The sequence below is a fragment of the Neolamprologus multifasciatus genome, chromosome 23 (genome assembly GCF_963576455.1).
Source record: "Neolamprologus multifasciatus chromosome 23, fNeoMul1.2, whole genome shotgun sequence".
NCBI classification, from domain to species: domain Eukaryota; kingdom Metazoa; phylum Chordata; class Actinopteri; order Cichliformes; family Cichlidae; genus Neolamprologus; species Neolamprologus multifasciatus.
Genome location: NC_140460.1, coordinates 16,281,114 through 16,294,818, shown reverse-complemented (window position 1 = coordinate 16,294,818; position 13,705 = coordinate 16,281,114). Strand labels below are relative to the sequence as shown.

Genomic DNA, 13,705 nt, shown 5'->3' with positions numbered 1-13,705 from the left:
TTTGCAAACTAACATCATAAAAGGAGGAGTGACCAACATTTTCAGTTTAGTAGATATCTGTTTTTGTCTGGAAGCTTTGAAAAAGTTAACACAGCAATAACCTTTATTCATTGTAGCCATATGTCAGATTTTTAACATTGTATTATCATGTCTTTTAACCCAGCAGTCCCCAACCCCCGGGCCTCGGACCGGTACCAGTCCGTGAGTCGTTTGGTACCGGGCCGCGAGAGTTGAGGCTCAGGTGTGAAGTGTATGGTTTTCAGGGTTTTTATCGTTAACTCGGTTTTCCTGGGTCTTTTCACGTGTGTTATGAATAAATCTTCTTTTTTTCGGTACCGGTACTAGTTTTATTTTGTTGTATTTATCCGCGACACCTTAAAGGCCGGTCCGTGAAAATATTGTCGGGCATAACCCGGCCCGTGGCGCAAAAAAGGTTGGAGACCGCTGTTTTAACCTAAAGAAAGCTTGAGGGACAACAAAGGAAATACTGATGTAAATGAATAAGGAAATATTGTATTTTTTTAAGAAAAAATGTTTCTCAAAAATATGTTTTGTAGGCCTAATATGAGGCTACACTGCTCACATCAAAACTGGGTCGACATATTCATATGCTAGCCTCTATATTTGGCATCAACAGTATGACTCCATGGAGCCAACCTGCCGTATGTTAACAACCCAGGCTAGTGATGGTGTCTCAGTGTGGGAAATCCTTTACCCTCCTGCTCAGGCACCAGGCCTTAATCAGATCATTGTGTTTTGGATGTGATAAAAGATATGACTGGTAACAGGAATGTGCAAATGAGAAAGATATTAGAGAAATATATTTTAGAATATTCGTGTGCATCTCCTGAACAATTGTTCCTGTATGAGTTCAGACCTGGTTGCATCATAATTTCCATGACTGTTCATAGCTTCTGTAAGAGTTTGTGTGGACATGAGTTTAGAAACCAGTGTTCTCCCAGTAAACGAGCACAAATGTTACCATCTACCCCAAATGAAGGCCCCCCGGTTTGGACACAGTTTAGAAGATCTAGTCCGTATTTCACATGTGCATTTGCAAATGATTGGATGTAAGGAATCCCAACTTTATCCCAGAGTCTTTTATAAGGCTGGATGTTGTCCAGAGGTAGAGGATCAGAGGATTTGAAGGGGAGAAGTTGGCCAAATTTAAATTGAGCAAATATTTTTCGTTTTAAGGGGGAAACTTTTTGGTCTAACGTCATACTAGAGGTTGATGAGGACATTTGTGCTGTGCAAGTTGTGTGATTTCATGTTTTTGACTTATGTTGTGTGGAAAAGTTTTCATGTGTATACAACTGCATTACTGTGGCACCACAGGTTAGCAGAAATGTTCACGTATTCAGAATGATAGAAGTAAATGTTGTTTTTCTTTGTATTTTGCATTTTTTAAGTCCACATGTTATATCTTGACTTTGAAATCTCTCGCTGCAACATTGACGTCACTGCTTCTCTGTTCTTTGCTTTTCAACTCTGGCAAGTTTTTTTTTTTTTTTTATGTTCAAAAATATGGTTTAAACTGCTGTAGATGAGAGGACTAGGCTGCATAAAACTTCCTAAATTTGTTGGCATTTCCTTTCAAGATTTGAAAGCGGGGAGATATGAAAGAGTGGGCGTAACGCCGTGCTCCAAAATAACATTTAGCTGTCTGGAGAAACTACTAATAGATTTGCAGTCTCAACAACCAACTGTTGAGAGATTACAGGAGCTTAGACTTATAAGGAATGGAACAGATGTTGAGCTCCAAAAACCTGTCTTGTCATTCACGTGGGATTGAAACATACTGTAAAGACACTCACTTCTAATGTTTAGCAACATCCGGCTTCTTCGTGAAGGCACAACATTTTGCAAGCAGATTTCTGGCTTGATGTGGGTGTGTGATGTTCAAAGTACATGTAAAATATACAACCAAAACATTTGCTTTAAGTAGCCCCCGAAGGCACCTTTTTGTTTGGAGAAAATATAGAATCGAAAAGTTGTGGAGGATCAAGGCACTGCATGGAAAACAAGAAACTATTATAAAATTAAATCTCTTCATTGCCTCGGGCGCTATGATGCAGTAGCAACCTAATGTTTAATACAACGGAGGAGTGCTTGTCACTAAGACTGTAGAGGATGACTGATCACTACTTAATACCTAAGCGCCTCTCTTTCTCTCCTTTTCCTTCCCTGCTTTCCTCTGCCTGTATCTCTGTTTTTCCCCTTCTGTCTTTTTCTATTACTGTCTTTCTCCAGCATTTCAATTGGAATTAGTTATGTCTTAGCTGGCAGTGAGGCCTACGCTGCACTTCTTAATATCAGGTAAGTCTTACAATCATGCTACTTGGTTAAACTGTAGTTTTTTGGGTTATTCTGATTAATTTCACGTTACACTTCTCTTTAATCAAACCTAAATCCAGTTTCAAACCATGCACAAGGGATGGGAATCCTTTCATCATATCTTTTTAGGCTCTGCTTTCAACATCTGTTAATTAGCTTTTATGTGGCTGCCTCTGTCAGTTTTTGCTTGCATTATCTGGGGTGCTAGGATTTCCGATTTAGCCTAACGGGCCTTATGTATGCTATCCTCTACATAGTTTACATGCAGTATGGTGAGGGGATCAAGATGGCTTAGCCTGACATATGAGTTACTTTAATTCTAAGCTTGGGTTCCTTCTACATATAAATTACTTAAATTCTTTAAGGGGTTCCAGCTCAGAGAGAGTGCCATTCAAACACAATTAACAGCAGGGAAAAATGTCACTGAAAGAATAAATAATGTGCAGAGAAAGCCAAACGCCATGCAGGGCTGCCAGAAATTTTGCACATCAGTCTGGCTCCCCGTTCCCCCTTCTCAGTTAGCACAAAATTGAAAGCGAATTGTCACTTCAGGGTTGTGTTGTTAGGGTGACATGAGTTCACAAAAAAATTTTTTATTTGATATTGATTTAAAAGGGGAAAGAAACACTGATGCAACCCTGAGAGCTGACCACTGGAGAGGGAGGCCCTGAAAGGATTGCATGAAGTTACAGCATTGCTTTTAATCAAAGCAAACAAACACGTACAGGCTGCACACACTGCAGAGATGAGAGGGAAAACAGGATTTATTTTCTGTTTTAGATTATTCAGTATAGACTTAAAGTATTTTTTGCTAGTGAAAGCTAAATGGATAACATGTTTCTGTATTTCTAAATATGTCAGGTTTGGGTGTGTCTCTTGAAGTTGACCTAATCTCACCTTGATCATTACAAGCTATTCTGGACTTTTTAGTCTTGCCAAGTTCGAAATTTATGCATATTTACGTGCCGCTTTCATGCTGCAGTAGCATGATAAATGCTGGGAAAATGCATCTTTCTGATACACATAGATTTTTCTTCCTGCAGCTTTCTTTTGAAATCATGATCTATTCTTCACTCTAACTGTCACGTGAAAGTTGATTGCGGGTCCTGCCCACTTTGCCAGCAGGTATTTCGCCCAAAATCACTTGAAGGCACCACATATCATTCACTTTTTATGATCTGTGGTTGTCACATTGGAGCAAATCTCCTTCAGTATGTACGCAGCTTAAGACGTCTTAATTTGGGGCTGCAGAGCAGCATTCTGTTTTATCAGCAAAATCTCAGATGTTGCATCCTGGTTTCAACGCTTTACCTATGGAGATGAAATATCTGTAATAATGTAGCAGTCTAATAGTAATTCCTACTTGTAAGTCCTCATGTCCATCCATAACCAAATAAGTACAACACAGTCAGCCAGGTGAACACAGTGTCCATAAAGCTTTCAACCACACCCACTTAGGAAACACATTGTAAATTATTGTAATGTTATTAAGATTGCTTTAGACCATCTTTTCTTAAGTCTTTGTTTTCAGTGGACCTGCTGAAACAAACAGGAATGCAACACCATAACCCCAGAGTTGTGTTTACATACCCCGTATTCTTTGCTGCCTTGCTGTAGTCTACAGACATTTCAGTCTGAGTTAGAGGCTCACTGCACATGCCACTTCAGTGAAGTCCTCACGGTCACTGGAGTAAAGCAGACTGTAAACAGCTTTTTAAACTAGTGTGTCTTTTTTTTTCCCTCAACACACGGTAAGATGTGCCATTAGGTGGGGAAGCGCTGGAGGAGTTTAAAATCCACTTTGGCAGCGTCAGAGGTTAGCCTCATTAAAAAAAATGATTATTAGTAATTCAACTTAGTGTACTACTTGTTAGAACTGTCAGATAATGTGAAGTATTAAATAAAGCAACTTTGTTTAAACTAAACTTGAAGCAGCAAAAATCGTTGCAGCAACTCCAACCAGCTCTTCATGTAATCGTTGTCTCGACCTCGTGCCTCCCTCTCCTTTCCTTTCCCAAGCCTATAATTACCTTTATCAGTTAACGGAGCTAATTTATTTTGTCATGCCCCAGTAAATACTTAACCCAAATAATATTATTCACACTCTACAGGATGGTTGGACTGCTTCGTCGGCACACCTGGGGGCTTCATTATCGGGCCGCTCGGTGCCGGAGGGGATTCTGCGATGTGTTGTGGGGAGACAGGGTTACTGGAGTGAAAACACCTTAGGAGACCTCCTTTGGATAAACTACTATATTCCCTCTCCCCAATCAATAGGTTACTGCAGATCTCTGTGTAAAAACTCTCGTCAATACTGCTGTAGGATAGCGGACACGAATCCCAGAGAGTGAATCTCACTGAGCTCTGCAGGAATTGCGCATCAGCACCTCACTCTCAAACCAATGACCAGATTATATTTGAGCACTTTAGATAAAGAAAATATTAATTTTCTATCTAGTTGGAATCATCAGAGGCTTTGAGCTATGTTTAACCAATAAATACAGTTTAAATTGCAAGCGTTTAATTAAGAGGAGCAAAAGCTCATCCTTATGTCTGTTGAACTTAAATCTTAATAGTCTTGTTCCTCATAATTTATACAGTTGGCAAAATGAACTAATTTTAAATAAATTTTTTATCTTACTGTTAATATTTTATTTAAAATATCCATTTGCTCCAGTTGATAGTTTAAAACCACATTAGGGAAGCCTCTGTGGAAACTGATGGACAAATACAACAACCTTTTTACTGCATATATCTTTATTATATAGAAGAATGTAATAAAGAGTGTTAAGTCATTTTAGGTTTTTTTTCCCCTTAGTCATACAAAAACTTATATCATTTTTTTATTTGAATCAATTCCAAAAATAAAAATGCTGCAGAATGTCATAGTCAGATTACAGCTGCAGTATTCCGATGGACTGACTGGACAAACACTTAAGTGGGAATTCGAGAAACAAAGAAAAAGAACAAAAAACAATCCCCCCCAAAACTTTTCTCTTACTATGTCATCTGAACTTTACATCCTCCTACTCTCCCCAATCCTCCGAGGGATCCTCCAGGAATTTTGATGCTATTTTCTGGAGAATTGATTGCTGGCGGGGTTCACACGTGCTGATCTGTAATCTTGAACTTAACCTACTCAGGAGCAGGTTAGGGCTACAGCATAAGTTACCATGGCGATTTACCCTGATAAGTTGTGAACTACCTTTGTAGTACAGAAAACCCAGGGTTAACCTTGAAGTTACCTGGATAAGCCAAAATCCTGCTTCGTAGCGCAGGCCTCTCTGCGTTGCTCTGCTGTCACAAATGAGGCTGAACTCATCATGTTGCACTTGAAGCTGGAAATTCTTTAGCAACAGTTACTTTTACAATAAGCATACTGACCAAACTTGATAGGCTATTTCATTTTGCTTCATGGAGGCATTACCCCTCTGTGCAATAAGACTCTGAAAACACCTCACTACACATAAACTGTATTATTGGGAAATTGTGCTTAAAATATTGAAAGTAAAAATAATTGTTCTGCAGAAAAATGTTCTCTAGCACTGCTAAACGGATGTATATTACTACTGCATATGTTTAAGGTTGAGCTCATTTTAAATACTGTTTAATGTTCAGTGTCATATTCTAGAAATCACTCGTTTGTATTGGCTGTCCTGTGAGAACCACATATCTATGAAGAAAAAACTGTTCGTGAGCTTAGAAATACAGGCATACGTCTTGGTATATTAAATATTCATTTAGAAAAAAATCAGCTGAATTAAAAGGCTTGTGCAGAGTGTGACATGGTTAACTGTCAATATCCACCGAGGGGATTAAAATATGAATGAAAAATGAAGGTGGGCTGTTGGCAAAACAGGTAGTTAAGCTTATGACATTCAGTCATTCTCATAGATGTTAGTCTGAAAGTACTGCTGAGCCTGCACCTGCTCCACTTACCAGTTTTATGGACATGGTCAGAGCTGCCTTCATCTCCATCATCGTCACAGCATTCCTTGTTAATGCCTTAAGGGAGTTATTAACAGCTTTTTCAAGCTCCATCTTATCTACATCACACATGTTAGCCATGATTAGCAAGACCAAACTCTTCTGTTGCGAGGTTAAATCACTGAGGGTTATTTACTTGCTAATGCCAGCTGTGTTTTCATAGGGAGGGCAGGTCGTAACTGAGCTGCTGGCGTCTGAGTGGCTGAGCTTTATGACAGCTCTGTCGTAAAAAGATTGCCTTACTTTGGTTTGTTTTAATTTGTTTTAATTTATGCTTATTCTTATATTTGATAAGGCAAGCACTGCTGCCCCCTCCTTCTCCTGAGGAAATGCCACTGGCTTAAAACGTTGCTTTTTGACAAAGCATATATTTAGAGCTTGATCAGGTGACCCTGAACCGTTGCTTAGTTATGCTGCAATAGCTTAGGCTGCTGGGGGCTTCCCATGATGCACTGAGCGTTTCTTCTCTCACCTTTTTTTCCACTCTTTAACGCTACTTTGCATTTAAACCTTAGTTGTTATTCTTTGGCTCTCTTCCACAGTGTGTCTTTTGTCCAACGAGGCTTGCCTGATATCTGGGGTTTTCTCTCCATTATTGTAGGGTCTTTACCTTACAGTGTAAAGCTCCTTGGGGTGACTGTTGTTGAGATTTGGCACTTGGTAAATAAAACTGAATTGAATTGAAATGAAAACTGTGACTGCACAACATGCAAACACACCTAAGTCTACAGTGTAGGATACAGTTATAAATATAATGCTGTATTGTACAGTTAACTGCTGTTTCTTTTCGGTGTACATGGTTGTTGTTGTTGTTGTGAAGGGGCTGATTAAAGCCTAGCAAAGTAAGTTTGTTGCATAAAACTAATCCAACATTTAGGAAATTTATTCACTGAAAACAAAGAAAAACAAACTGCAGGACTTTAAATTGTATGCAGAGTAGTTTTTGCTGTTTTCTGAGTACTTTTATACTTGTTAGCTATCTAGTTGCCTGAAAGATCCCTACTTTTAAACCATTTTTTCAAACCAGTATTTGATATCCTGTTTTGAGAACGAAAGGGGTTTATTGTTGTATTCTTGCATAAGTCGTTGTCCTTTATAGCAGCTGGCAAATTGCAATGTGAATCGTAAAAAAACTGCTTCATAGTGCTTTGAGAGTTCAAGAACTCCACAGGTTGCCTTTAAGCAAAACATTTCTGGCTTTACAACAGCAGGAATTGTGAGATAGATGTCTTTAGTTTTTATTATAAGAATATTCCTACCTTTTCCTCGTGGATACAGGGTATTAGTCAAATCTCTGCAAATTAGATATCTACTGCTACTTTAAACTCATGGTTAGTATTTCTTATATGCTGCAACACACTTTTTAATAATATAAAAAAAACCAATCATACAATAATTATATGGTCATTTTGCGTATAATTATTTTATATTATAAATATGATGCGTTTGTATTGAATATTTAATCTAGAGCTTAAGTAGTAACTTTAAGCACTGCATAAAGCTTACTATAAAATGTATTTTGTGCTCTGTGTATGCAGTGGTGGATTAATAGTAGCATTAAGTTGCATCTACTGGGAAAAATGGCTGCTTCAGTGAAGTAGCTAAGAGCAGTTTTAAGTATAATATTGCATGAACTTCAATAATTTGTTTGGACGTTTTACACAATTGTTGACTTACTGTATGTTTGGTTACTTTGGCTGTGACAGTGAATATCCATGAGGTGTTTTCCCTGTTCAAACTGTGCAACAGTCAACAGTAGTTGCTAAAACTCAAGATGTTTTCATTGTTAATAAGCAGCAAACAGGTGTTTGTTTTGGAGGATGACTGTTAATTAAACCGCAGGTGTTCCTTACCAAGCTTATGAAGTACTAGACTTGCATCTTGATTATCTATCAATGCAGAGCGCTTGTGTTTAGTCAACGGTCAAATTGTGCAGGTTTTTATAGCATAGAGTGCAAGTGACGGGAAGTGGAACAAGAGTTTTGCTTCTGACTTCTGTTATGAAACTTAATCATAAACAGAAGTGTTTAATTATGTGTGTTATTTTGGTTTTCTTCTCTCCACAGCCACATCTATGTGATCCCAGTCTTCACCTGGACCCTGACTCTTGCTATTTTACTGGCCCACACAGTTATTCAGCCAATCACTTCAGTGCTCACCCTCCTGAAAGGAATCCTCCTCATTGTCACGGTAACAGTGATTCTCTTCATTTTGCTATTTCAATACATTTTGGCATAATTTTCAAGCATTTGCAACAATGATACAGGGCTTTATTGGGAATAGCTTTTCATCATTAGAAAAAGGAGAATTCATGTAAAGGAAAAACATATTTGGGAATTTCGCTAATGATAAAGGCGTCTGATGGCTGTGTCATGTCCCGAGTATCCATCTGTTCGATATTTATGTGACGGTGTTCACTTATCTAAAATGGATTCTCTCTTCATGAAAGCGCTGATTTGATGTAGAAGGTGTTGTTTCAACAGTAAGATCATTTTGGCAGTTGCAGCTTGTGCTGTTGTATTGCATTATGCAGAGAGGTGTTTCTGTTATACGGCCTGCTTTTATTGATTTGAATGGGATGGACAAAATAAAGGAAACATAAATGATAAATGTGAGACATGAAATATCAAACAGAATTTGATGTGAGGTTGGAGTTGTGTGATGTGTTTTCTATTTGAATGATGCCTGTGAAGTAGTTCTGGTTTGTTAGTGTAAATACTGCAGCTTGTTGGAATTTTGATGAGGTGAAATGACATACTCATCTCAGACTCTGCATAAAGTTCACCTGTTTCCATAATGTGTTATTGTGGGTCATACTTTTTGTACAGGTATGCGTTCATTCAGGTCTTTTTTATACATTAATGTTGCACTGATTGCCAGTGATTTTCCATGACTTTCCAAGAACTGATATTCAGCTTATTATCCTATAAATGTTTATAATCAGTGTTAAAAGTATTACTAGATTCATATTGGTTATTCATATAAAATTTTATCTGCCTCATGATAGTTTCATCATAGCCTCTCCGCATACAGCTGAGAATTTCAACTCGGGACTTTAAGTTGTTGCTTGCAGCTCTCTAGTCTTTGAACATGAGTGTAAATTATTGTTCTCTCTATGTGTTCTGCCTGAGACAGACTGGTGACCTGTCCAGCATGTACCCCACCTCTTGCCCTATGACAGCTTTTGATAGGCTTCAGCCCTCCCATTAGTCTGGAATTTGATAAGTGAAAGAAATTGTCAAAAGGAAAAAAAAACTAAATTAGGGGTTTTTTTTGCTTGTTGCTTGGACTTTAAACTAAAGCTTGATGGAAATGTACGTTTTCAGAGTTGCTGCTACATCTCCCACCTTTTTGTTTTGCCAGTCAGTGTGAGGAAGACGATGTGCCTGGGAAAAAATGAAATGGGCTGAATGAAATTAGCAGAACTACAAGTCAGTAATTCATAGGACGTAAGTCTGAATGAGGTTCTCCTCATGGGGAAGTGGGGAATAAGTCCCCAAGTGTGTGTCTCGCTCTCTATCTTACCAACAGTAGTGGCTCTGATAACATGGAAGATAGCATGACCACACAATGGAAAAATCGTTGAACTCTAATTTGGGTTAAATAAAATTTACATGGGAAAGCTGTTTCAGGGTTTTTGTGCCTGCAGAATGGTGGAGTTTTAAAAGAGTAGTTATGAGTCCTGTTATCTTGTTCTACTACTTCTCTGTACTGCTTCTTTATTACCACACCACTGTGGCAAACACTGAAAGCATAGATGATGTACATGTTTCTGTGCCTTTGTTGTGTAAAGATTTGTGTAAAAATAAATGTGAGATGTTGGATATTAATCATTTCAGTTTAATTTTTCTAGCACCAGTTTAGCTCATTTGCTTTATATTGTAACGTAAAGACACTGTAATATATGCAAGCCCTTGGCTGTGGTGGGAACCAAGAACAGCCATTTAACAGGAAGAGAGCGCAGGCATTATGAAGGTCAAGGAGGGGCAGCCATAGAAATACAGTGAGTGATATGGCTGATCAGTGCATCACGGATATACTGGCTGATAAAGGAAAAAATATACATTATGTATCAGTACAACCCAGAAGTAATCCAGATTAGAGGAAATATATAATAAATCATAACTTCAATATCAAATTCTTGTTTTTAAAGTCATTAAAGTGTACAATCACTCCACAGCTGGAAAAAGAACAGTTCAAGGAAGTCATTAAAAGCTTGAAATCACTGTTACATTCATAACCATGATGGGTTTATGGAAACTTCTGACCACTATAATCCTTCCAGTTGTTAAATACAATTCCTCCTGGGGATTTTTCTGTGTTCATTAGCGAAGGGAAAAAACCTTTTGACTTATTGTGGTTGACTTTTGATAGCTGAAAATCTCACACACTGTCCATCACTTGAGCTTACTTCATGTGTGCACAACTTTGTGAATAAGAACTTCACCGGGCAAAATTCATACAGAAATTACCTTGGATAAACAACAGGTTTTCAGACTTTTTTATCCAGCCTGCAGTATACATTATGCAACATGATCCTCTAGGGAAATTACAGAAAAAACATTTCTTCACAAATGAGTCTTATATTACTGTCAGGGTTCCTGGGTCATCGACCCAGTGCTTTCAGTTTTGTTCATGTTCAGTTTATTTTGCCACTGCCTGTTTCACTTCCTGTTTGTTCCTGTGTCAGCTCGTCTCGTACCATTAGCCAGATTATGTTCAGCTGTGTACTCACCGGTCTCTCATTATCATCCTCATCAGTCTGTGTATTTAAGTCTTCTGTTTCTACTCGTTCTTTGTCGTGTCATTGATGTTATGTTGTTGTTTCCGCCTGTGTTCGGTCAGCCATTCAGTCCGTCCTTCATTCATTCAGTCAGTCGTCCAGCCAGCCAGCCAGCCATTTCCTACCTCTGTTCTGTGTGTTCACTCCATCGACAATAAATCACCCAGCTTCACCTACCTGCGAGTCCTGCGTTTGGGTTCCTTCTTCCTCGCCTCCACACCACACCTGACAATTACACCATGTAGTTTACAGTTTTTGAAAAGCAGAAAGAGGCACCGAAGATGATTTAAATATGGGGTAGAAAAGGAATTAATCACAGTACTTTAAGCTTATTTGCTATTACATGAAAAAGCACGTAGGAAAGGCAAGAGATGAATTACAATATATCAAGAAGACTCTACTTGTATCAGAAAATGAATACTTTGAATTTATAAAGTCCGCTGGCATAATAATGAAGACTTTCTACAATACGTGTCAAAGGGGATTCAAAAGATAATTCATATCTAAAGTGTTATTCTAGAAAAACTAGGAAAGCAATGAAAAGATTTATACTGTATAGCTATACTTTGTACCGGCACTAAAGGAGACAAAAACAAGACAAAGAAGAGAAGATCAAGAGAGATAAAGGAGAGATCAAACATGTATTGCAGCTTCCAAACTTCTGAGAAAATAAAACTCTCAATATCAGTTTATTCTTTTATGTTCGTAATCTCATCTCAGTTTGAAAAAAAGAAGAAAGAAACTCATTTCTGACTTGCACAAACTCTTTGCTTGTGTACCTTGCTTTTATCACTTTTTTCAATTACTTTGTCAGTTTTAAAGTGGGATGAACTGTACACTCTCTGCATACAAAGTTCTGAGTGATGTAGCCATACTAATTGTCATGACAACTCCTCCGTAAGTTTTTTTTTTTTTACATTCTTATATGAAATATAATTTGATGTAAGTATCACTCTGTACACGCAAAGTGCTGAATGGTGTAGTAATGACTGCCATTACAACTCTTCAGTAAGGGTTTATACATTTCTTATATGAAGTATAATTTGTGATTTAAATGGAAAGCCGTCTGTTAAATAGTGAAATTTCTCTCAGCCTGCCTAAGCCAGTGTTTCCCACCCACTGTGATGCAGCACATAGGTGTGCCGTGAGAAATGATCAAGTGTGCCGGGGAAGATTATCCGGTTCCTGGCGTGAGTAATGGGCAGAACAATTACATTCTATTTCCACTAGAGGGCAGTACAACTACCTGCTCTAATTAAATGGGTTGCCAACTTCCTGTAAAACAGAAGAAGACGAAGAAGAAATTACATAATAGTCATACTGTGAGGCGATGCAGTGCGTAATAGGAATAGATAGATATTTGAAAAGAAAAAGTAGTCAATGTGACCTGGGTCTCACATTGACCCAGATCTGCTAGAGCCTTAATCTGACTCAGATTAAGGCTCTAGCATGAATAGTGGTCAGAAGAAAGCAAAAAAGGTATACTGGGGACAAACCGAGCCAATTCCGCTATGCCAGGTGTGCGGGAAAAATGATCAATATGCTTTTTGTGACATTTTTGTCTGGTGGTATGCCGTGTGATTTTTCTAATGTGAAATATGTGCCATGGCTCCAAAAGGTTGGGAAACACTGGTCTAAGCTATGGTTGCCGCTGAAAGGCAATTATATAAAGATTAGATCATGCAGTGTACCAGGTGGGAGCAAGTCCGAGTACTGCACACAAAGGACAGTCTTGTGGCTTTGCAAACTGGGGTCAGATACCAGATGCCACCGGAGTTCAGGAAGCCCTCCCAAGGTTACAGAGCAGGAGCTAAGCTAAACTAAAGGCTAGCAGGTGGAAGTAGAAGAAGAGTTTCAGTCAGGTTTCAGAGCTCATCACAGCACAGAAACAGCTTTAGTGAAGGTTACAAATAATCTTCTTATGGCCTCTGACAGTGGACTCATCTCTGTGCTTGTCCTTCTTGACCTTAGTGCAGCATTCGATACTGTTGACCATAATATCCTATTAGAGCGATTAGAACATGCTGTAGGTATTACAGGTATTGCACTGCAGTGGTTTGTATCATATCTATCTAATAGACTCCAATTTGTGCATGTAAATGGAGAGTCCTCTTCACACACTGAGGTTAATTATGGAGTTCCACAGGGTTCAGTGCTAGGACCAATTCTGTTTACATTATACATGCTTCCCCTAGGCAGCATCATTAGAAGACATAGCATACATTTTCACTGCTATGCAGATGACACCCAGCTCTATCTGTCCATGAAGCCAGATAACACACACCAATTAGTTAAACTGCAGGAATGTCTTAAAGACATAAAGACTTGGATGGCCACTAACTTTCTGCTTCTTAACTCAGATAAAACTGAGGTCATTGTACTCGGCGCTGAAAAGCTTAGAAATATGGTATCTAAGCAGATTCTTACTCTGGATGGCATTACCTTGGCCTCCAGTAACACTGTGAGGAACCTTGGAGTCATTTTTGACCAGGATATGTCCTTCAACGCACATATTAAACAAATATGTAAGACTGCGTTCTTCCATTTGCGCAACATCTCTAAAATTAGAAATATCCTGTCTCAGAGTGACGCTGAAAA

General features: G+C 38.5%; 1 protein-coding gene across 3 annotated transcripts in view; it reads left to right on the top strand.

Moving 5' to 3' along the window:
• The window catches only part of LOC146491291 (uncharacterized), a 142,032-nt gene that overhangs the window by 32,851 nt on the left and 95,476 nt on the right, over positions 1–13,705 (top strand). For 2 of the 3 annotated variants that reach the window (XM_085150627.1, XM_085150628.1), the window contains exons 7-8: positions 2,254–2,319; positions 8,391–8,514. In XM_085150627.1, coding sequence (XP_085006753.1) covers positions 2,254–2,319; positions 8,391–8,514 — 190 coding nt within the window. The remainder of the gene's footprint in view (positions 1–2,253; positions 2,320–8,390; positions 8,515–13,705) is intronic. The other variant, XM_085150626.1, reaches the window with a different exon arrangement.